Consider the following 22,695-nt stretch of genomic DNA (forward strand, 5'->3'; position numbering starts at 1 on the left):
TTTTCTGTGTGTACTCCAGCCCGACAGCTGTGACAGTCGCCTGCCCTGAGATTATTAAGAGTAAAGCTTAACGGGGTACCAGTTTGGGGATGCACTGGGACTCTGAGAGGAATGCTCTGCTACAGTGAGGAATGGAGGGTACAGATTAAGAAGATCAGAGTTCACTTTTACAGTGTAAGAAGGCAGATCATTTGGATGAGTTGGAGAGTCTGTTACAGTCAGTATTGTATAGAGGGGTACATTTTGAGGGGCACTGTCAAAGCGAGTTGTATTATAGAGGGGTACAGATTGAAGGAGAGTTGGAGGCTCTGTTACAGTATAGAGAGGTACAGATTGAAGTTGAGTTGGGGGCTCTGTTACAGTATAGAGAGGTATAGATTGAGGGAGAGTTGGGGGCTCTGTTACAGTATAGAGGGGTACAGACTGAGGGAGAGTTGGGGGCTCTTACAGTACAGAGGAGTACAGATTGAGGGAAAGTTGGGGGCTCTGTTACAGTATAGAGAGGTACAGATTGAGGGAGAGTTGGGGGCTCTGTTACAGTATAGAGGGGTACAGATTGAGGGAGAGTTGGGGGCTCTGTTACAGTATAGAGGGGTACAGATTGAGGGAGAGTTGGGGGCTCTGTTACAATATAGTGGGGTACAGATTGAGTGAGAGTTGGGGGCTCTGTTACAGAATAGAGGGGTACAGATGGAGGGAGAGTTGGGGGCTCTGTTACAGTATAGAGGGGTACAGATGGAGGGAGAGTTGGGGGCTCTGTTACAGTATAGAGGGGTACAGATTTAGTGGGAGTTAATGGCTCATTAACAGTGAGGTATATTACAAACTATAAAGAGTTTAAGATTGAGGGAAGTAAAGGGACTCTTCCACTGTAGCGGTACGGATTTCATGTGGATGTGCGTTTACATCTTGATGGTATGTACTGCATGTCTGTGCCGGTGTGTGTGGATATGGATTCACACAGAAATGATTTGTAATCGCAGTTCTGTTAACAGCAGGCCTCTGGCAAGTTTCACACCCCTTCCAGTCAGCTTGAGGCAGGCAGCTCTTGGGAGCTCTTCCGCTGGCAGTTTTCCAGAGCATGTTCCCTGAGCACCACAACCTGCAAATGAGCCTTCCCACTTCCTCACGGGACTTCAGATTTGCATTCTGTGTGCAGCCTGGTTATACAGGGAGAGGGGCTACAACTCTGCACACAAACATACTTGTGATGAGTCACAACACAACGCACAAGATACCTCACTGTACCAGAGCCCCCAACTCTCCCTCCATCTGTACCCCTCTATACTGCAACAGAGACCCCAACTCTCCCTCCATCTGTACCCCTCTATACTGTAACAGAGCCCCCAACTCTCCCTCAATCTGTACCCCTCTATACTGTAACAGAGCCCCCAACTCTCCTTCAATCTGTACCACTCTATACTGTAACAGAGCCCTTAACTCTCCCTCAATCTGTACCCCTCTATACTGTAACAGAGCCCCTAACTCTCCCTCAATCTGTACCTCTCTATAGTATAACAGAGCCCCTAACTCTCCCTCAATCTGTACCCCTCTATACTGTAACAGAGCCCCTAACTCTCCCTCAATCTGTACCTCTCTATAGTATAACAGAGCCCCCAACTCTTCCTCAATCTGTACCTCTCTATACTGTAACAGAGCCCCCAACTCTCCCTCAATCTGTACCTCTCTATACTGTAACAGAGCCCCCAACTCTCCCTCAATCTGTACCCCTCTATACTGTAACAGAGCCCCTAACTCTCCCTCAATCTGTACCTCTCTATACTGTAACAGAGCCCCCAACTCTCCCTCAATCTGTACCCCTCTATAGTGTAACAGAGCCCCCAACTCTCCCTCAATCTGTACCTCTCTATACTGTAACAGAGCCCCTAACTCTCCCTCAATCTGTATGACACTTTAACACATTTCCCATGTTTCATTTATTAGTGGAGGTGAGTTCTTCATCTGCTGTCAGGCTGCAGAGAGTGATACAGGACTAAGTGGAATGTGTTCCAGAGTGTGATTCTCATGGGAATCTGCATCATTCCAACACAATATTGAAAAGCTTCTTTTGGAGGAGTGGCAATAACAGGTTTGACTGTGTCAGCTAATGGCCATTGCATGCCAGCATTTTCAATTAAACATTTCCTTTCTATCGCAGAGCACTGGAAAGTGAGGCTCTGATACAGTAGTTGCTGTGCTTGATCTGCAGTCTTTCTATTCTGCATGTTTCCATTTGAGGCTGAAGTTATGAAGTAAATCTAAGAATGTCCATAGTGTTTAAAGATAGAACAGTGTAAAGAGCAGGTCAGGGTCAGGGTTAGGGTTTAGGGTTAGGCTCAGGGTCAGGGTCAGGGTTAGGGTTTAGGGTTAGGCTCAGGATCAGGGTCAGGGTCAGGGTTTAGGGTTAGGCTCAGGATCAGGGTTCGGGTTCGGGTTCGGGTTAGGATCAGGGTTAGGGTTTAGGGTTAGGCTCAGGATCAGGGTCAGGGTTAGGGTTTAGGGTTAGGGTCAGGGTCAGGGTTAGGGTTTAGGGTTAGGCTCAGGATCAGGGTCAGGGTTAGGGTTTAGGGTTAGGCTCAGGATCAGGGTTCGGGTTCGGGTTAGGATCAGGGTTAGGGTTCGGGTTCGGGTTAGGCTCAGGATCAGGGTTAGGGTTAGGGTTAGGCTCAGGGTCAGGGTTCGGGTTCGGGTTAGTGTAACAGTCAGGGTTAAGGCATGATGTGCTCTGCGTTGAGTAAATTGGTTCCTCGTTCTCCTCCTGCCTCAGGTAAGTAATGCACTCTATACAGTAATGTGATTGAATCCCTCGTGTCTGCCCCTGTCCCGTGACTGATTGCATTAGTATGTGTTGAATATATGAGGCACGGTAGTGAGGCTGAAATTCCTTGTGTTCTCTGTAAAGACTTGCCGATCCCTGAGAGCTTTAGTTACTCAGTTCTTTGCCTACGTATTGAAACACTGACGGTTGTGTTTGATTTCTCATTTTTACAATAGGCTGCAGGTCTGGTTCTAACTCTCCTAGCAGGGAACTCTGTAGCTTCTCAGCAGGTGTTTAAAGGAGACACAGGGAACACTGACACTATATATTACTTAAATGAACAGGAAATCCTGCAGTGGAAAAAAAACCAGGTTCTGTTAGAATCCACGTGGCTGCAATCCAAACACTTATAGGAGACGCTCTCTGGTGTCTGTGTATTGAATCCCTGTCCCTTGAGTAAGGCCGGCTGTTTTGTGTTGAAATGTTTGTTACTTCAACAACGAGAAACAGAAATGGCTGGAAAAACTAGTTAGTGTTACTGCTAAGCTCACTTTTTTTGTTCGTACCTTTACACTTTGTTTTTGTTACTAAGCAATTATGAATCTGTGATGCACAACAGAAAACAAAACAGTAAAAACAAAAGCTAACTGCTGATGAAGGAGTGTCAGGGTGGAACTGGTTTCAATAAGGACCTACCAGTCTTGTCTGGATCCTATCATACCTCTGCATGCCAGGCACTGGGGCTATCTATAAGCCTCTGTACTGTATACAATATATATGGAAACTTCTCGTTCTCATTGGCCGGTGTTAACACGCCTCCTTTGTGCTTGCAGTCCAGTGAAAAGCCTCAGCGTCTCTAGGGAAAGTTTATCAACAAAATGAATTATTCGCACCTTGATTAATATTTAAGCAGCCACAGACTAGAAGGGGCCCCACTTGGATTACAAGCAGAGACCCAACCCTGCTCCATCTGTCTGAAATCCCTCTCCATCCTGCAGTGACTGCTCTCCAGAGACCGCAACACCCCCTCGTCTCAACTGCCTGTTTGACCCCGCCTGATCAAACCAGACTGAAAGGGGACTGGGAAGGCCGGCTCTGCTATTCCACCCTTCACTGCACATGGTAGGGCATCGTCCACCCCCACGCAATTAATATGCATAGACTAATATCTCAAGGTCATGGCACTGCCCTTCAGCTCCTATTATTACCCCAGAGAGCTGGCTTTAGCAATGGGAGACCTGGCAGCTGGGAGGAGCCCGCTGTGTGTGCGTGCGTGAGTGTGTGAGTGTGTGGGAGCCATATGGGAGCCTGCTGTACAGAACACATCATGTGTGTGAATCAGTAGTCGAGCTTCAGTGGTGAATCTGTTAGAAACCCGGCTAGTGCCTTCTTCAGAGCATGTTACATGAGGGATGCTTTTACTTTATAATTCTGACTGAGCGTTCTGAAGTCATGATATTGCACTTCTAGAATGTTAGCACAGTGACTTCAAGTTGAAGTTACAATGCAGCTAAACTAAAGTTACACTGCAGCAGTATGAGGTTGTGTTTATGAGTTGTATGGCTGTAGCCTCGTGGCTCAGAAATACCAAGATATTGACTTGGCCATTGAAATAATAAGTATGCCACCAAACGTTGGGCTGTGACATCAAAAGTTTTAGCACTGAGACCAGCTACTGCATTTCTCACCCTTTGCGCAATATACAGGACGATGGTGCATATTTTCATTGAATTTCTTCTCTGACGGCGAGCCACAAAATTAAAATCACAGTAAGGTATCTGAGTGAAGGCAGTTATAGTTTCATAATCTGCAGTTAATGTGCAGGTGAACTAAATTGCTTTCCTGGAAAGGAGATGGGAGAATGGTGACAGCAGCTTTATAACCCCAATCAAAAAAAAAACACCTTGGCACCGTAAGCGATGAGAATATCAGAGCAGAGCCTCCGCTTCCATCGCTCCCCTGCTCGTTTCAAATCAATGTGTTACTGTTTGAAGCAGTGTGGGGGCCCCGCTGGCAGCTTCAGTAAAGGCTGGACTGTGAGGTGTGAGATGATCAAGAGGTGGCTTGTTGCTGATCTTGGCTGGGGGTCCAAAGGGAGTGCTGCGCTGGCCCTCGCGTTCCCATTGGAAGGGTTCAGGTTCAGCAACCCTGCCCATGCAGGTGGAGACTCTTCCCAGGCTGGTCCCTTGCTTACTGCACATGCAGGTGGAGACTCTTCCCAGGCTGGTCACGTGCTTACTGCACATGCAGGTGGAGACTCTTCCCAGGCTGGTCACGTGCTTACTGCACATGCAGGTGGAGACTCTTCCCAGGCTGGTCACGTGCTTACTGCACATGCAGGTGGAGACTCTTCCCAGTCCTCCTGGTCAGTCGAGGGGTGAAACTGAGCATTTAGGATGGGGTAGAAAGACGAGGAGAACTATTTTTTTTCTTTAACCAGAATGGGAACCCATTGAAATCGTCATGGGGACCAATGGGGTCCGAGACAGAGATGAAACGCAACCAAACAGAATCTGGTTATACTTTTCTCTGCATTAAATTCTGATTATTTTTATGATCTGAGGAAGAAACAAAACAGACATTAGAACAGTCTCTTGAGTAATGTTTATAATGTAGGTATAAAGTGTGATAGTGTGTCACTCTGTGCCCTGGTCCTGTTCTATTCACTACTCTCACTTTTGAGAAAGTGAAAGGGACTGTTAGATAATAGGCTTTGTACTTTGCACTGTATGCACTTCCTTCAAATCGACCGTTTCTGGAGTGGCTGCACTTTGCAAACAATCCTTCATTGTAACATAAAGAGGAGACTGTTAGACACACTGCCCTGAATATTATATCGCTCAACCAAAAGAGTGCCATGGATAAAGCTGACAGCTTATTGTGGTTCGGTGCTGTTTTATTGTGCAGTGCTTTGGGATCCAGCAGTTTAAGGTTGTTCTCAGTGACCTGCAGTGGAGGAAGCCAGACTTGTCCCAGCCTGCGCTCACCCGTTCTATGTGGAAGGGAAATGCTGACTGTGAAAGATTTGTTCCACTTGAGCAGCCTAACAACCATCGGGTTTCTGTCCGAAAACAAAACCCAAGCGACGGCTTTCTCCTTCAGCTGAGAATGCTGACCTTGAAACACATTGAAATCCATTCACCTCGTCCTGCCGGTCTCCTAACATCACAAGCCTTCCATGCCATGGACTGGCAACTGTAACAGCTCTCTTAAAATAGTCGCCCAGTCACAGACGGGAACTGAACTGAATATTTTTCAGATTGTTGTGGGAAACAATAGTCTCTCGGGCCACTGAAGTTACCCTTGATTGCTTTCTTCGAAACAGCTGAAGGTCGGCGCATCAACGGGTAGAAAGCTGAAGCAACCTAGCTTATCTTTTCTGATGCAAGCAGAGTCTTCCAGTCCTAATGGGTTTCGGCTGCAGGCTCAGCGATGGCCATGAACAACCCCCTGATTGAAACCCAGCCTTGCATTCAGGTCCGTGCCATCCTTTGTCCTATAAATATCTCCTCGTATAAATCTCTACTCCACAGCTTGTAAAGCTGGAAGCGGAGGGGTGGGATAAGAATAGAACTAGACTATGAATGATGTATTAGCCTCTCACACTCCTTCCTGTCAGCCCTGTGCAAAACACGGCCAGATTTATAATGCCCGCAGTACATCTGACAATGCACACACATGTTGGCTTTGCTAAAGACATTATTTATTTCTTATAAAGCATGAAATGCAAAATATTGTACCTTTGGAGTCACACTGTCACATCTAGCAAGAAGGTAATTTTATATTCTGTAGCGTTTTCAAACTTCCTTTGGATAGATTAATACTGGAAACTGTTGAATCCTCCTGGTTGTTAGCTCAGGTTACCCTGTCCTATAAATGATTCAGTGGTTTCGATGCCTCTCCTGTGGCAGTCTCTCCACACTGACCATGAAGCATATGGCTCTGGCTGAGTGCAAGGTTGCTTATTCCCAAGGAGCAATTTCTTACTCTAAAGACTGAACCTGAATTGCGCATCTCACCCAGTTCTGTTTGTTGTCCTATCTCCCTATGCTTGCGAGAAGGTTATTCAATTATAAAGATAGGCACAGAGATACACAGGCACGCACGCACACTTTGACAGAAACAGATGCACACGAATACAGAGATGCATAGATTCACTGAACTGCAAATGGCACTCTATTAGACAAGACTGAAGCAAGAAGAGTGCTACAGGGGGACATAATCTTACAAGGAAAGAAAAACTGGGAGCAGCGCAAGGAGTAAACGCCAGCACAGTGTAACCATCTGTGAGCAGGGGGATTGAAACCTCCCACCGCCCGAAGAAGGAGGACGGTAGGGCTCTTTAACTGTCAGTCCAGTCTGGCAGTCTGTAAATCCCTAGTTTGACTTGCAAAGGAAAGCGACCCACACTAGTCAATACCAAGCAGGTCAGCTCTGCAGCAATTACTGCTCTCACATGCAAGGCTGATCAGAGATCGTGCTTTGTGATCCTGTGACCTTTTCCCCTTATCCAGGACAATTAACAGCAGAGTGGCTAACCCTATAATGTGTTACCTGTTATGTATTATACAGATCATGAGCAGATGCTGGAAGAGTTGCCCTGACCCTGAATGTGGTCGAATGTTTGTACCTTAGCATTTTGCAAATTGATTGATTAACTCAAGAATGCAGACTCTTACAGTGACAGTCAAGTAATGGAAACATGATAGCAGCCAAAACCATTTAAAAAGATGAGCTCTTTTATATGCTGTTCCCCAACATCCCAGCAGAACGTACATTGCAGATGCAGAGTGTCACCCATTTCAATAACGAGTCAAAACATCATAGCGGATCAGCAGACAGTGTTTCCTGGCACATACGCAGCAGTTAAGCTGAAATGATTTTGGAATAAAAATACAGACACTTTACTGATTTATAAGAAGGATAAACACAAAACAAGACAGATAAGGATATATGTTGTGACTTTGTCCCTCGTTGAGTATTTTGGTATAGTCACTTTAATGTGTGCTCTGTTGAGATCATGGGTTATAAAAGAACAAAAACACATTCTAGATGCTGGCAGCTCTCACAGGACAGACCATAGGAATCATACTTCATTGAAGAGTGTTTTTTCTCAATGGGTAATCCTGCTGTTGGAGCGTTAAAAGTTTGGCTGTAATATAAACGTCAGCAAATCCATTTACTATTACATACAATCTACTTTGTGGGAATCCGATTCCCTGTTGGTGTTCTTTGACGCCGGTCATTGGGAAGAAAAGAAAATGATTCAAGAGACTCACTTAGAGACCCATAAGCACCTTGACAATGAACGACACAAGCATATCATGACATGTTGTACTCTCTCAAACACCTTTCTCTCGACAGCAGTAAGCGTCTAAGGAGAGCCCTGAAGGGTCACTGCTCATCCCTGGCTCCTGGTTAATGTGCGTCCTCTCCAGGAACTACTCCTGAACTGCTATAAAGGAGTTACCATTGATTTTTCCACATCAATTATTTTGTGTTAAAAAATGTATGCACCTAGTCACAGTTCTTTTCTGTTTTTAAGATGCCAGAAGTAAACATAAATCATTTAGTCAATGGATATGTGGGTTTTTAGCTTTATTTTAAAAATGAATTATTCAAAGATTTATATAGTGGAAGTCTGGATGATTTAAGATTCAGAACTGCAAGTTACCCTGGCTTCCTGAATATACATTGGATTCTGTACAAACTAGAATAACTGCAAATAGCAATACTGTAGCCAAGCCCTCTAACTACTGAGCTACTTAAACCCACTGCATTCCACACTGCAGCCCAGCCCTCTAACCACTGAGCTACTCAAACCCACTGCATTCTACACTGTAGCCCAGCCCTCTAACCACTGAGCTACTCAAACCCACTGCATTCCACACTGCAGCCCAGCACTCTAACCACTGAGCTACTCAAACCCACTGCATTCCACACTGCAGCCCAGCCCTCTAACCACTGAGCTACTCAAACCCACTACATTCCACACTGCAGCCCAGCACTTTCTCTAACCATTGAGCTTCTCAAACCCAGTAGCTTCACAATCCAGATCTCTCCCTACCGATCCTCTTATTCCATTGTATTGTCTTTTTTTTCCTCAGAACATGTCCTCTTTCTTTTTTACCCAAACCTTTAGGGAGGGACTGCTCAGATTCTTCACATATCAGATGAAAAGCACTGCATAGCACTGCTTCTATAGAAAGCAAATCATACAGTCTGTTTGAACAAACAACATTGAGGTGAAGGACATCAAACCCAGAGTCTGCTGGTAGTATTGTGGCATTAAATAATGTGTGATATTCATCTAGATCATCAGACGATATATCCAGCATCAATAAAAACAAAAAAAACAAAAAACTGGATGTAAAACAAAATGTGATAGATAGATAGATAGATAGATAGATAGATAGATAGATATAGATAGATAGATAGATAGATAGATCAGCATGATGTATATTAATATATATATATATATATATATATAGGGAAGCAGGAAAAGAAAATATATCAACTCCGTCTCTGATATTAAAAAATCCAATCTGTGAACTGTATTTCATTCCCGCTCATCCCTTCCTGTGACTGTGACTAACAGTCTGTGGGATTAAGAAGCTGACACCCATTTTTCACTTCCTCAGGGCTGCTGAGTTAGTTTCAGGAGATTACACACTGCAGAATTTGTGCGCTGTGGAACACAGACAGGCAGGGGGGAAAGATCAGCAAAGAGCCAGGCAGCTCCTGCATCACCCGTGTCTGGCCTGCATGTATTGCATGACAACAATGCATGCAGGCATATCTTGGTGCAATTTTACCAATCGCTCTTGCTGGTGCAGATACAGAAGCATTGCATTGCCGTTGTAGCTCTGAGAGTTAACACGATCGGATCTGCTACAGGTACAGCTGCACCAGCCCTGCAGGTAGAAATATTGCATGGCTACTCAAACGTCAAGAGCCCAGTTTTCCTCATTACTGTACTTCTGTTATTTATAATTCAGAAAGGAAACATTTTTCAATCGAAGTGCGTCTCCAGACAACAGCCAACCCTTTCCATGCAGTTAATACAGGGCTGGGAGAGCCAATAAACTGAGAGACCCATGAGGTCAAGGGCAGGATCATTTCTCTCTCTTGACATTTCATTTAACTTCTTATTCCAAAATGTAAAGAAAATTAAAAAAAGACATTAAAATACAGATTTAACAAACGGCTCAAAAGCAGAGCATGAGAGCACAGGGCAGTAGATTACACCGGCTTCAGCTCCTCGGCAGCATTGCAGCATTGCAGATTTTGCTGTCTGGGGTCAACACATTTGCCCATGGACACGGTATTGAGGAACACTGTATAAGAGCTACACACCTAACTGAACTGCAGACATACGTACCTGTAACCTGTGTGTTAAAGGGGCTGGGGGAGCACACATCCTGAGCACGGAATTCACTGAAGTTGGTGTATTTAATTAGCAACATGGCAGGCTGTGGTCTTGATGGCAAATACTGTGGCATGTACTATGATGTGTTAGCAACTTGGCTTTATAAGGATGACTGTCACATTAGGGTAAGCCAGTTTTAATAGCATAAGTTACATCACATAGCTGCCAAAATGCAACATTAGGTCCCTCTGGTGGGAAAACTGAGCACTGCAACCTTTTAATAGCAATGCTTGTGCATTATAAAGTATTATAAAACAGAGTGCATAAGTGGCGACTGCCTGGCGAGACTACCAGGAACAGCAGCCAGCAAGACTGGATCCCTTCAAGGTTATAATGAAACCCCATTACTTATCTGTTGAGAACTTTTCTAATGAAATATAAAAGGATGAAATGCATTCGCAGTGAGGAAGGCGTTTAGTGAAACAACTGGACAGTACTCTTAGTCAACCCTCAGGCACTTAAGTCACACTGGCCCACTCTTAATGGTATAACAAGTTACTAGTCCTTATGTTTGCACAGTAATTTTGCAGTTTTCCTATGCCTTTCCTATGGTTCTACTATGCATTTCCCATAGTTAACATGCTTCAGCATACCTCTCTGTGCTTTCACTGTGCTTTATTACAGGTACTGCAGTACACTTTAATAATGCTATGCCACCCAGTTTCCATTCTGTCCACTTTCTGTTTTTTTCCACTTGCCACTCTGCATCACTCCTTCACTGTTGTATTCTGTTGCCAGACTTGGCTGTGATGCATTTGGTCTCCATGGTTTCGTTTTTTGTTTTGTTGATTTTTTCCTTCTTTCCCTGACTGTGCTTCACAATGCAAACCCGACTCTGTGTTTAAACATTCAAGCATTTCAAACATTCCTGTCCCTTCTCTTAATGCACGCCTTCCCTGAAGTCACGAGATGAGGCAGCAGGGAATCTGTCTGCTTTAACCCGGTTTGGGCTTGCATCTGCACAGCATGCAAGATCACGAATTAGAATTGAAGTTTGCACTGCGAAATCCAATATGGCTTTTAATTCCAAGAGATGCGGCGCATGTGATGAGATGGCCTTGACTGGTCTACGATTCTTCAGCGTCAAGCTTGCAGTGTGCATGTGATGACTGATGAGAGACAGGTAGTGTGGCTGAATTAGGGACCAAGGCACAGGTTAGAACCACACTGATGTTACAGGCTGGTGACTGCATGCAACCACCAGACACAGGTTCGAACCACACTCCAGTTACAGGCTGGTGACTGCATGCAACCCCCAGGGAGATTCATTTGACCTTTTTCCACTCCATCTCGATCACAAAGAAACTGACAATTACACTGTGTGCAGAAACAACAACCATTGGAACTGTATCATGCTAAAAACACTGCGTGATGTTTAATATGCAAACAGAGTTTAGTTATTTAAAAACAAAACAAAAACAAGGTGCCGGGCAACAGGCCAAAACCCAGGCCCCTTAGGACTGGATTAAAAAGCATCGAAAAAGAGTTTCACTACAGTCTCTGAAATCCTTTTCCCTGTGCAAGCCTCACTGCTCAACCCACAGCACTGAGGACTGAGTCTGAGGATCTGGGTGCAGCGACGTTGGGGTTCACAGCACTCAGCGGAGGACTGAGTCTGAGGATCTGGGTGCAGCGACGTTGGGGTTCACAGCACTCACCAGAGGACTGAGCCTGAGGATCTGGTTGCAGTGACGTTGGGGTTCACAGCACTGAGGACTGAGTCTGAGGATCTGGGTGCAGCGATGTTGGGGTTCACAGCGCTCACCAGAGGACTGAGTCTGAGGATCTGGGTGCAGCGACGTTGGGGTTCACAGCACTCACCAGAGGACTGAGTCTGAGGATCTGGGTGCAGCGACGTTGGGGTTCACAGCACTTACCAGAGGACTGAGTCTAAGGATCTGGGTGCAGCGACGTTGGTGTTAGGAATCTTGTGCCCAACACCCATGCAGCTGCACTACCAGCCATATTAATAACAATAAAAACACTAGCTATTATATAATCACCAGGGTCTTCATGCCTGGTCACTGTGTAATTATTAAACCACTGCCTCTTGGAATCTGGTGGTACAAGAGAAACGCTGTCCACACTGTGCAGGCCCTCTGAAAGCAAGCTTCTTAAGACCACAGCCCTGGATTGCCAGGGCTAGCGTCCACTGCATTTCTTTTGCAAGGACTAATGCCTTAGTAAAGCATAGTGCATGGGGGAGTTTCATTTTGTCAGCAGATTGGGGGAGCTGGGGGCGCTGGCATGGCCCCCCAGCATTGGCACCACCATGAGGTAGTTGGATGGGGCGTACCCCCTCTGGCCCCGTGCCTCCACCAGGCTCCATTCGGGGCTCCCTCGTTTGTCGTGGGGCTCCAGCACCTTCACCGGCTCACCAGCCTGCAGGCTTAACTCGTGGGAGCCCCGAGCTGAGAAGTCGTAGCCCGCTAACACCTGCAGGAGGGGAGGAAGAAAACGTACACGTGCTGCATTGAACCTGTGATTCCAGATACATGCAAATACTACATCAGTGTCATCTGTATCATGAACAAGGCGATCACTGTGATGCACAGCCACTGTGTGTGCATGTAAACATGTCATTGTGACATACCTGAAAGACAGACAGGCAGACAGGCAGGTATCTGCATGTACAGTACCTCCATATTCTGATAATCTCAGTCCATAGCATTCATCAGTGGCTCTCTCGGTACTTTGACTGCTCCATTGCTCCACCTGCTGGCTTGTTGTGGGAACTTCTTAAACATGGTCTTGCTCCAGCACTTGTCTGATCTGCTGCGGGGCTCCACATTTTACTATGCAGTCCTTGGACCAGCACATCTAACATGCCTGGTGTGAAGTGCAGCTTTCTGGAGCTCGGGCTCTGAGCTGGATGCACCGAGGACACTAGGGCAGTCATGTCTCTATGATGTCACTGTGATTTCACTAACCTGGAAGCAGGGAGGGGCTGTAGTCCTGTCTGTCACTGTCATCTCAGTGTAGGAGTGTCTCCTGCACTCTGCACCGCCCACAACAGGAGATAGATACTGGGAAGAGGGGAACTGGGAGGGAGAGATGGAGAGGGATGGAGAGCGGGAGCGGGACGGAGATGGGGAAAGGGAGGGGGCCAGTGCCACCTGGTGGTAGGGTTTTAGTTTTCCAGCTGGGACGTACCCCCTTCGACCTGAAAGAGACCCCAACGGGATACAGTCCAACAAAACCACTGGCGATCCTTCAGTCTGTATTAGAAATGCACCAAATAAATAAAGGAATATGAAACATTTTATATTGTATTATACCATACAGGATATACCAGTACCTCCAGCCTCCACCAGCCACCGGTGCTGGTCTCCATGCGTGTCCATCTCTTGCAGGACACCCACCAGCTCCCCCCTCGGCAGGGTCAGGTCCAGCTCGCGGCTGCCCCCCACGTTGCTGCTCACTTGGTAGATGCGCTCCGGTCTGTACTTCAGGGAGAGCGCTCTCAGACGCTGCTGGCTGGAGGGACTCAGGGGCTGGAAGGAGAGCAGGAGAGGAGTTACAGCCGAACGCCATGACCACAACGTCTAAGCCACTCACTCACAGAAAGAAGAGCTGTTTAATGGAGTCACAATCCTATTTCAGGCTGTCCTTGGAAAACAAATCCAATACAAATGCAAAACAGGAGCACGGAAGAAGCAAGGCAAAATGCAAAATTCCCAGCGCAGTATTTATTTAGTAAGTGCTTCTTTACCATTGCTATTGGGGTGTTGAGATGTTCTCCGATGCTCTGGCTGGCACTCTGCACCTTCTGGGTCGCTTCTTGGATGGCATCTCCCACCCAGCGCCAGAAAGCACTGGGGGGCAGGTGGCTGTGAGGGAGCTGAGGGGAGCACAGATTGCAGCGTGAGGAACCGCGGGAACTGGTAAGAGGTACAGTTCGGGGAAATGGTCCCCCAATCCCGTGATAATAATTACAGTTTTTCAACGTGTTTGAAGTCTGCAACGGTTACCAAGCAGATATTACTGTTCATAATACACAGAGTTACAGTGCTGTAAGTCAAGCATCACAAAGACAAAATCATATGTTCTCTGTGAAAATCAGGAGGACACACCCTATTAACTATCTGCACCACACATCAAAATGATCTGAATTCGCTTCAAGACATTTCACACCTGAAAGAAACAGAGAGACATGCGATATCATATGTCTATGATAGCTGACTTATTGGAGCCCCTGCAGTCTGTCCCATGTTGGTCCAGGGCACACCTGTTGCAGGTACCCCTGGCTGAGCCGCTCCACCTCTGCAGCCAGGTCCCTCTGTATGCAGCTGAAGGCCCCCAGGGTGTTCAGGAGGAGCTGGGTGCCGGTGGCGTTGAGGCGTGGGAGCTCGGACAGCAGCAGCGCATTGAGGGCCTGGTAAGTGTTTGCGACCTCCTGCTCCTCGTAGCTCACGGAGCCCGACCGACGCTTCTCCTCGATCTGCTCGAAGTCCAGCAGCTTGTGCAGGCGTTTCCGGATCAGGTTACGAGGGCCAGCCATCAGCTCTCTGAGCGTGCAGAGTGGCCTGAACACCAGGGCCTCCAGCCTCCGCCTCTGGAAAGAGAGGGGGGCAGAGAGAGGGATAGGCTGCGTCTGTCATCTGTTCCGGATAGAGTGACAGGGTTTGGAAATCATTACTCACGAACGTGGGGTATATCCACTGGTGCATTGCTTCTGAAATCTCCTTATAGCACCTGACAGCCTCTTCATTTTCAATGTTCAAATCCCGCTCGTGTGGTCTACTTCTGAGGAAATCCTTGAGCGAGAGAGAGAGAGAGAGAGAGAGAGAGAGAGAGAGAGAGAGAGAGAGAGAGAGAGAGATGATTACCTCACCCTCCCTCCTGTAATCGGAGCATGGCCAAGTTGTAAGAGATTAGAAAGAGTGTGTGTGCTTTTTTTTGTGATACTTCTTCAAATACGCAACCTGTATACCCAAGACCTATAAGTATTCAAGCAATCAATGTGTTGCAGCTCTCTGAGCTCCTCGACTCAATGAAGCCGCCACACAGAACGAGGAAGGCATTTCTTCAAGAGCAGCTGCTTTGCCTCATTGTCACCCAATTACAACAATTACAATTACAATTACAACAGGAACAATTACAGGAACAGAACAAGCCAAGTCACACAAACACTCACTGGTTTAGTTGCATGCTTGGGCATTCAGAATCCACTTTTCTTAATCGTCATGCTTGGGAGAATCAAAGGTAACGCCCTTTATTGCCCAAGCAATGCCTGGGTGAGCTGAAGGCTTGGCAGGCAGGTGCAGTGGAGAAGCCAAAACCAAACTGAAACAAAAACTCCCTGCTGTACATTACATTATAGCTTCTAAAACCCGACCACAACACAAAGCTAAAACAAGAACTCTCTGCAGCACATACAGTCTCCATATTAAAAAGGTCTTCTCTTTGGGATTCCGCAGTCATGTAAATGAGAACTGATTATCTATTTGAACTGTGTTTTGCAGGATAACTGCAGCGATGGTGAGAGTAACCTTTACCTCTAAATGCTTCAGATAGACGGCCACGTTCTCCTGCAGGTCTGCGACCCCCTTTTCCAGGACACACATATATTCTTCCAGGACGTCAAACTCTTTGTCTTCTGTCTAGAATCATAGAAAGGTTTGAGTAACATTTACCATTTACTTGCTTACTTGCTTAATCAAACCCTGTGTTTCAGGTATCTAACTGTCGCCTTTTTTTTGAAAAAGAAAGACCACTGAGATTAAGAAAAGTTTGGACTTATTTGTGAACAGCTCTGCACATCTTTAAACAATGTAATCTTTAAATGTACACAGAAAGGTTTCCCTATTTATAGCCTTGCTGGCCTGATTTATTTCTGATTTGCTATCTTTACTGGGTGTGTTTTTTCCTTTCTGAAATAAAATAAATACACGAATGATGATTTAGAGTTCAGGGATTTGAGAATCAAGCCCAGTCTATAAAAACAGAAAATGAATTATAATGACGTGGACGAGATGCTTTAGCCGAGCCCCCGTCCCACTTCATAAACACCACTGCAGAGCAGCACAGCGAGAGAGCCCCCGTCCCACTTCATAAACACCACTGCAGAGCAGCACAGCAAGAGAGCCCCCGTCCCACTTCATAAACACCACTGCAGAGGAGCACAGCGAGAGAGCACCCGTCCCACTTCATAAACACCACTGCAGAGCAGCACAGCGAGAGAGCCCCCGTCCCACTTCATAAACACCACTGCAGAGCAGCACAGCGAGAGAGCCCCCATCCCACTTCATAAACACCACTGCAGAGCAGCACAGCGAGAGAGCCCCCGTCCCACTTCATAAACACCACTGCAGAGCAGCACAGCAAGGCGTTTGATTACCTTGGGTACGATGCCAGCTTCATGCTTCATCATCTGGCTCAGCCTGGCTGTCTTCTTGGCGATACTGTGCTTGTTGATCCGGCACAGTCTGTCCATGATTGTAAGGCTCTCCATTTTCTTGTATTTGTCGGCTGCAAGGATTACAAGTCAGGAAAGTCACATGTGTTTGTGATAAAGATCTAGACTGGAATAGCCTTCAATGAATGGTACTGAGGACCAGTGCTTTAGCGCATGATTGAAAGAAGTAAAGATCTAAAGATCTAAAGAATGAAAGGTGTGGAGGCCTCATCCTTACCCACTTCCTTAAGGCGCTTGTACTCGTTGATGCGGACGTTGAGCTCCACAGTGGCAGTCGCAGCCTCTTGCAGGCACTGGTAGCCGGGGTGAGAGGGCTCTGTGTTCTTCAGCACATTCTGCAGGAGCAGCGGGTAGCGGGCAATCCTCTGGACTGGCATCACCATGAAGAAGGATAGGCTTGAGGCATTGGTGTGGGGTCTGGAGTGGTCACACAAACGGAAACAGAGTCATTGAGTGACAGGAGAGACGGTTCTGAGGTTACTAGGATTTCCAAGGTTACTCAAGAGCGGGGTTATAGTATAGCCAGTGAGGATCCTCAAGACAAAACCAACCACAGTTTAACTGCTGAATAAAATCTACAGAAGAGGAACTTCTGGATGGAGCTAGACTGCAGCTCAGGAGTTTCTGAAACTGCAGTATCCTTTGAGCTATTTAATAACACAGTTAAGCTGAAGTTTTAGTGTAGCGATACCCTAAGCCTGGAACAGCCTCTACCTGAGCCTTGCTTTCTCTGAGATGTGTATCTCCAAGAGTGAACGGGACACTCAGTTTCCCCAGCCCTGTTTATCCATGTGCAAGTCAGTTATGAAGTAATACAAAGCCCTGCTAGAGATGCAGTTAAACACAATAACCTACGCCACAGTCTTTATCGTTTGTATGATCTCCTGCCAGAGTCCCTCGCTCTGCTTGTAGCTGGACTCCAGTGCAAGCGTGTTGGTGTAGCTGGCACAATACTCCTTGTAAACACTCTCCAAGTCTTCTCTCAGGCCCAGAAACGCTTTGCCTGTATAAAACACAGGAAGACACTGTAAGATTTTTGGCAATATACTGTTCAACATATTGTCTCATCAAGATTACTGTCCTTACTGCAACACTGCTTGTTTTCTGTTCCTCTAATAGCCATTTATTTCAATTGATGCCTACGAATTGTTGCAGGAGGGAGCATGATTTAGATGCACTGTATGCTGCACACAAGCCAAATACGACTGTATATTCCCCATCTGGTTTATTGATGTTCTATGGTGAGTGCACAACATTATTCTGAACGATGTAGGCAATGCCAGCTGAAATCCCTGTGACCCCAAGCTGCAGCAGAACCCTCACCCTCACCCCCACACACCCTCACCCTCACCCTCACCTTCAACCCCACACTCACCCTCACCCTCATCCTCACCCTCACCCTAACCATCACCCTCACACTCACCCTCACCCTCACCCTCACCTTCAACCCCACCCTCACCCTCGCTGCAGCGGAACAGAGATGCATGGGAGTATAAGTTTAGGTGGCTTTACCGATGTAGCCGAGGAACTGTGGGTCTGTGTGGGCAGTCCCCTCTAGGAGGCTCAGCAATCGGATGGAGACGTCAATCACGTCATCGATGTTCGCAAACAGTCCTGCCAGGTCCACTGAGGGAAGCTGAAGGGGAAATGAGGAAATGTTTCAGCTCCCCTCCCTCCTCAAGTCAAAACCTGAAAAGTGTTCTTAACTGGCTACGGATTACTTGCTTAAATAATGTTTCCTAACATATTAATTGTCTCACCAGCACATGTAACCAACGCTAGGATTAGACTGTAATTACTCTGCTTTTATCCTTAAAGCAGCCTTCAACCAGTGTGTGCCCAAACAGAGAGTCCTCATAATTACACCATTATCTAGAAACACATCTGTGTAAAAACTGAGAGATTATCGGGTTATAGCCCAACACAACCAGGACACATCTAGAGGAGGCTGTGATAAAAGTTTGTTGAAGATTTGCAAAAGTTTGCAAAATAAAGGCAGTTGTCGTGTTCCCCATGTAGAGTGAAAGGCATACTGATGTACGGGTACACATAACCGCATAGGGGGGGTTCTCATTGAATGAGGACCTCAAAAAGAACCTGCTGACGTTTCTTATTCATTGAGATTCAGCACCTGCTTGAGCTGCAGGCTGCTTTGGATGTCCAGAGTGCAGAGCTGCAGCATGTTCAGGTAGTTCCTCTCGGTGGACACCAGCTCCTCGACGGCGAGAAGCTGCTTCTGTTTCATTCTGTCAGGGATGGGGGCAGGTCCAGCGGGCTCCTCCTCTCTGGAGCTCTCCGTCTCGGGAGCGCTGCTCTCAGGATCACCCTCCATCTCGGCAGAGTCTGATAGAGGGAGAGAGAAGAACACAGTGTAGCGCAGCACTGTGGCACAGATAGAGGCTATATCCCCATCCACAGTGTAGCGCAGCACTGTGGCACAGATAGAGTAAGAAGGATTTTATGATTTAGGTTTAGACAGCTGCTGTGCTGAAGGACTCAGCAGAAAGCAAATCATGCAGCGTTATTTAACAACTGCTATAATGGCCTAAACTCCCCTAAGCTGGCTCAAAATCTCCCGAAAGCGTGTCAGATATAAACCATGGTATGCATTACGCATAACACAAACCACACCATACATTCTGCAACAGCTTAACACATATACAAAAATGGTGTGTGTACCAAAAAAACACACCAAAAAAAAAACATTACTGATTTGAAATCATTTAAATGTACCGTATTTCCACCAGCAGAGAGAAACTCTTAAGGAAAAAGAAAAAGTGAAAGCAAAAACAAAAGCATGGGAAGGAGAACGATCCGTGGGATAAGGAAATCAGGGAAAGGTAGAAAACACCAGAACGTGAACAACGGGTGTGTCACTGAGTGTGTGTGTGTCTGTCTGTGTGTGTGTGAGTGTGTGTGCTCTCGAAGCCTCCCTAGCAACAGCAGTGCCAGTTCGATTCACAACACACAGTCAGGCACCTGCAGCACAGCGACTCACATGTTCTATAAATCAGGGATCAGATATCTAATCCAGAGGCTGGGTCACACAGAGAAAAAGGAAAAGCTTTACCTTCTGTCCCGATGGTGGTTCTGCTCTGAGCACTCAGTAAACAAGCTCACGCAGGGGCAGTGCTAGCCGAACACACACACACACACACACACACACAGGCACACACAGGCACACACACAGGGGAGTCAGCTGTCCTGTTTGTCAGGGCAGAGTCAGGGACAGGCCGGCCAGCACAGACTCAGTAATGAAAGAGCTGATTGAGCTGAGGGGGATGATGTAAGCTGTGTGGAAACTGCTCGACTACAGCAGTGGACTTTCATTCTGGGGTCAGCTGGGTATGGGAGGGCAACCACTTTAGTAATTATAGAAGCATACAGCAGACGTGGAACTATGTGTACCGTAAGCATGGGCTCAGGTTGTTCTCCAATTCAAATGTGTTGTGCCATTGTTAGATGAATTCTGCAGAAACAGGCCCTGGTCTTGTACTTTCCACAGTCAGTAAATGTGCAGTTTCTTCTGTGCATTTCTCATGGTTATACTTTGTATTTCTCGTTGTTTTTAAACGTGCTTTACAATGCTTACCCATGCTTTACCATGCTTTGTGTGTGTGTGTGTGTGTGTGTGTGTGTGTGTGTGTGTGTGTGTGTGTGTGTCTGTGTGTGTGTATGTCTGTGTGTGTCTGTGTGTATGTGTCTGTGTGTGTGTGTGTCTATGTGTGTGTGTGTGTGTGTGTGTGTGCATGTGTGTGTGTGTCTGTCTGTCTGTCTGTCTGTGTGTGTGTGTGTGTGTGTGTGTGTGTCTGTCTGTCTGTCTGTCTGTGTGTGTGTCTGACTCACACTTTGCCAGGGGGTTTGTTTTGAATAGTTTCTAAATAGAAACCTCTCTGCTCCGTCACCCTCTTCCAGGCACAAATGACGTGTGTTCAGTTTTCATTTAGTTTGCTAAAAACAGAAATGTGACTCAGAGAGGACACAGGTTAGATGCAACTTGAATGAGCTGACCAGGGCTGCAGTGCTTTACACTGAACTACAAGGAGAGGGGCGGGGCTGCACTTCATACCCTGCATCTCTGCAGACCTGGTCAAAGATTACACTGTAATCCTTATTGTTGTGTCTAAAAAAGCTATTTCAGCAAGAGAGGGTTAGTGTTTATGGAACGGCTAAAACGACTTTAAATAAAGTGAGAGTTGCATCGACTTTCCTACTGCACATCCTTTAACTGGAATATAACTGCCATTTTCAGCACGACTTCATGAGGGAAAATGGACAGACAACCCAGCCCTGGGACCTCTGTGCACTTCAAAGACTAGAGAGAATAGACACTCACACAAGCCCCATGCACGTGGTATCTCCTTCATCATGCTTCTGTAACTGCCAGACCTGTAAAACCACTGCCTACAGCATCACACACTGATACTTCAAGAATGTGAGCTATGAGGGTATTTGCTTTATGATTAAACGAACCTTATCAGAAATGTGCATGCTATCCACTGCAAATGATGACAAGCAGATAGAAAGGGTCTATTCACAGCTGCATTAAATAAATATTTGGGTGAGGAATCAAGATTAGCTGGAAGTGATCATTCAAAAACCGTATGGAAAGTTACATCAGCTTATCTACAAAGTCGCATTTCAGAGGTCAAAGTAGTGATAAACACAGAACAGAACAGTCTCCTGTCCAGCTCTGATCAGCAAGCCATTCCTTCATTTTCATGCCTGGTAGGTTTGGTTAACCTGTAACCTACTCTAATGACGTGGGAATCCGAATATACAACCAAATCAATACAGTGACATTTGCAACACTGAAGACATTGAAAAAAAAGGATGGAATCAATTATAAATAATTGCTACCGTGTACAGCACGTCATCAGCGCACGAAATTCACTGCTTAATCTTGAATGGCTCTCCACGCGCACGTTCGCCACCTACACGATACTCTGTGGTAATGTTCCTGTAAACAATGATGGAGCACTGCATGTTCGCCAGTGTAAATCAGAACTCCAAAGCTTCCATCTAATGTCACTCTCCTTTTGTTTGAAATATTAATTTCTAGATATAGCTCTATCTTCAACAGCAGTACAGTATAAAAAATGTAACTACAGGTCGCATTTGGACCCGATAGCTATATAACAGCTTCGCAATGCAAAATAAATGCCTTACACAGCTCTCTGTATTACAGAGGTTCCGGGGGGGCGGGGGGGGGGGGGGAGAGATATTTACAGCATATTTAATATTGCAGAGGTCGGGGGGGGGGGGGGGGGGGGGGAGGCATGTTTACAGCATATTTAAGAATGACGATGACAGATACATTGGACCAATTAAAATATGATTTATATTTGCAGAGGCTTTTGTAATTTCCTGAGATACCTACTATAGACACCGGCTCGGTGCAAGCACAGCGATGGATGATTAAATATAAACATCCTGGTCCTGGTTGCCAGAATAACAACAACATAAAAAATAACAGTCTAATAATTATAATACAATAATAATAATAATAAATATAATGCATAAAGCACGGAATATACCAACCACTGAGAGATCCCAGTCGGCGCCGCAGTGTAGGTCTGTGCAATCCAGCCACAGTCTTCACAAACCCGTCACCTCAACCTGAAATACGTACGAGGATGAAACAGGGAAGCTATAAAACTGTAGCAATACCAACCCAAAGCTAACGTCCACACAGCCGTACAACGTGAAAGAATAGCGACGGACACCGGCTCGTTCTATCCCTCTGCCGCTCAGGCGCCATGCAGCGGGGTACCGGGTTACAGGTAGACGGAGAAGGGGCTGTTCTCTGAGCACGGCTACCGCTTACATAAGTGGTGCTGCAATGAAGCTTGTTTGCTCATACTGATTGCTTGTTTGTTTACCAGGCTTTGAGGGCTGTACTATACAGTACCAAGAGCGTGCACCTGCTGTAATTCCATGCTACCTTAATGCAAGGCTATGCGCATAACAGGTTATTCTGCATACCGGCATCTACAAACGGCATCAGATTTCACAGACATGCTTGGATAGGTGCAGTTAGTTTATGAGGAGGATAAAACAAACAAGCAAAATATTTTAAGAATGATATGC

The 22,695-nt window shown here is 46.2% G+C and overlaps 1 protein-coding gene across 4 annotated transcripts; it reads right to left on the reverse strand.

Annotated features, from left to right (window-relative positions):
• Nucleotides 1-10,785: 10,785 nt before the first annotated feature.
• LOC117431690 (rho guanine nucleotide exchange factor 37-like) lies at nt 10,786-22,520 on the reverse strand. Of its 4 annotated transcripts, none has more exons than XM_058997190.1 (13): nt 22,280-22,520; nt 18,737-18,948; nt 18,118-18,241; nt 17,461-17,608; nt 16,823-17,022; nt 16,528-16,658; nt 15,686-15,790; nt 14,831-14,944; nt 14,416-14,742; nt 13,900-14,028; nt 13,486-13,681; nt 13,118-13,350; nt 10,786-12,623 (listed from the first exon to the last, which is right to left on the reverse strand). In XM_058997190.1, exons 2-13 carry the CDS (start codon nt 18,935-18,937, stop codon nt 12,396-12,398), a joined length of 2,136 nt encoding a protein of 711 aa, XP_058853173.1. In that variant the 5' UTR covers nt 18,938-18,948; nt 22,280-22,520; the 3' UTR covers nt 10,786-12,395. The 4 variants fall into 4 exon arrangements, with proteins under 4 accessions (XP_058853173.1, XP_058853170.1, XP_058853172.1 ...); XM_058997187.1 differs by having other exon boundaries at nt 22,147-22,519; XM_058997189.1 differs by lacking the exon at nt 22,280-22,520 and adding an exon at nt 19,676-19,764.
• Between the last annotated feature and the right edge of the window lie 175 nt (nt 22,521-22,695).

Source organism: Acipenser ruthenus, chromosome 23 (assembly GCF_902713425.1).
Source record: "Acipenser ruthenus chromosome 23, fAciRut3.2 maternal haplotype, whole genome shotgun sequence".
NCBI classification, from domain to species: domain Eukaryota; kingdom Metazoa; phylum Chordata; class Actinopteri; order Acipenseriformes; family Acipenseridae; genus Acipenser; species Acipenser ruthenus.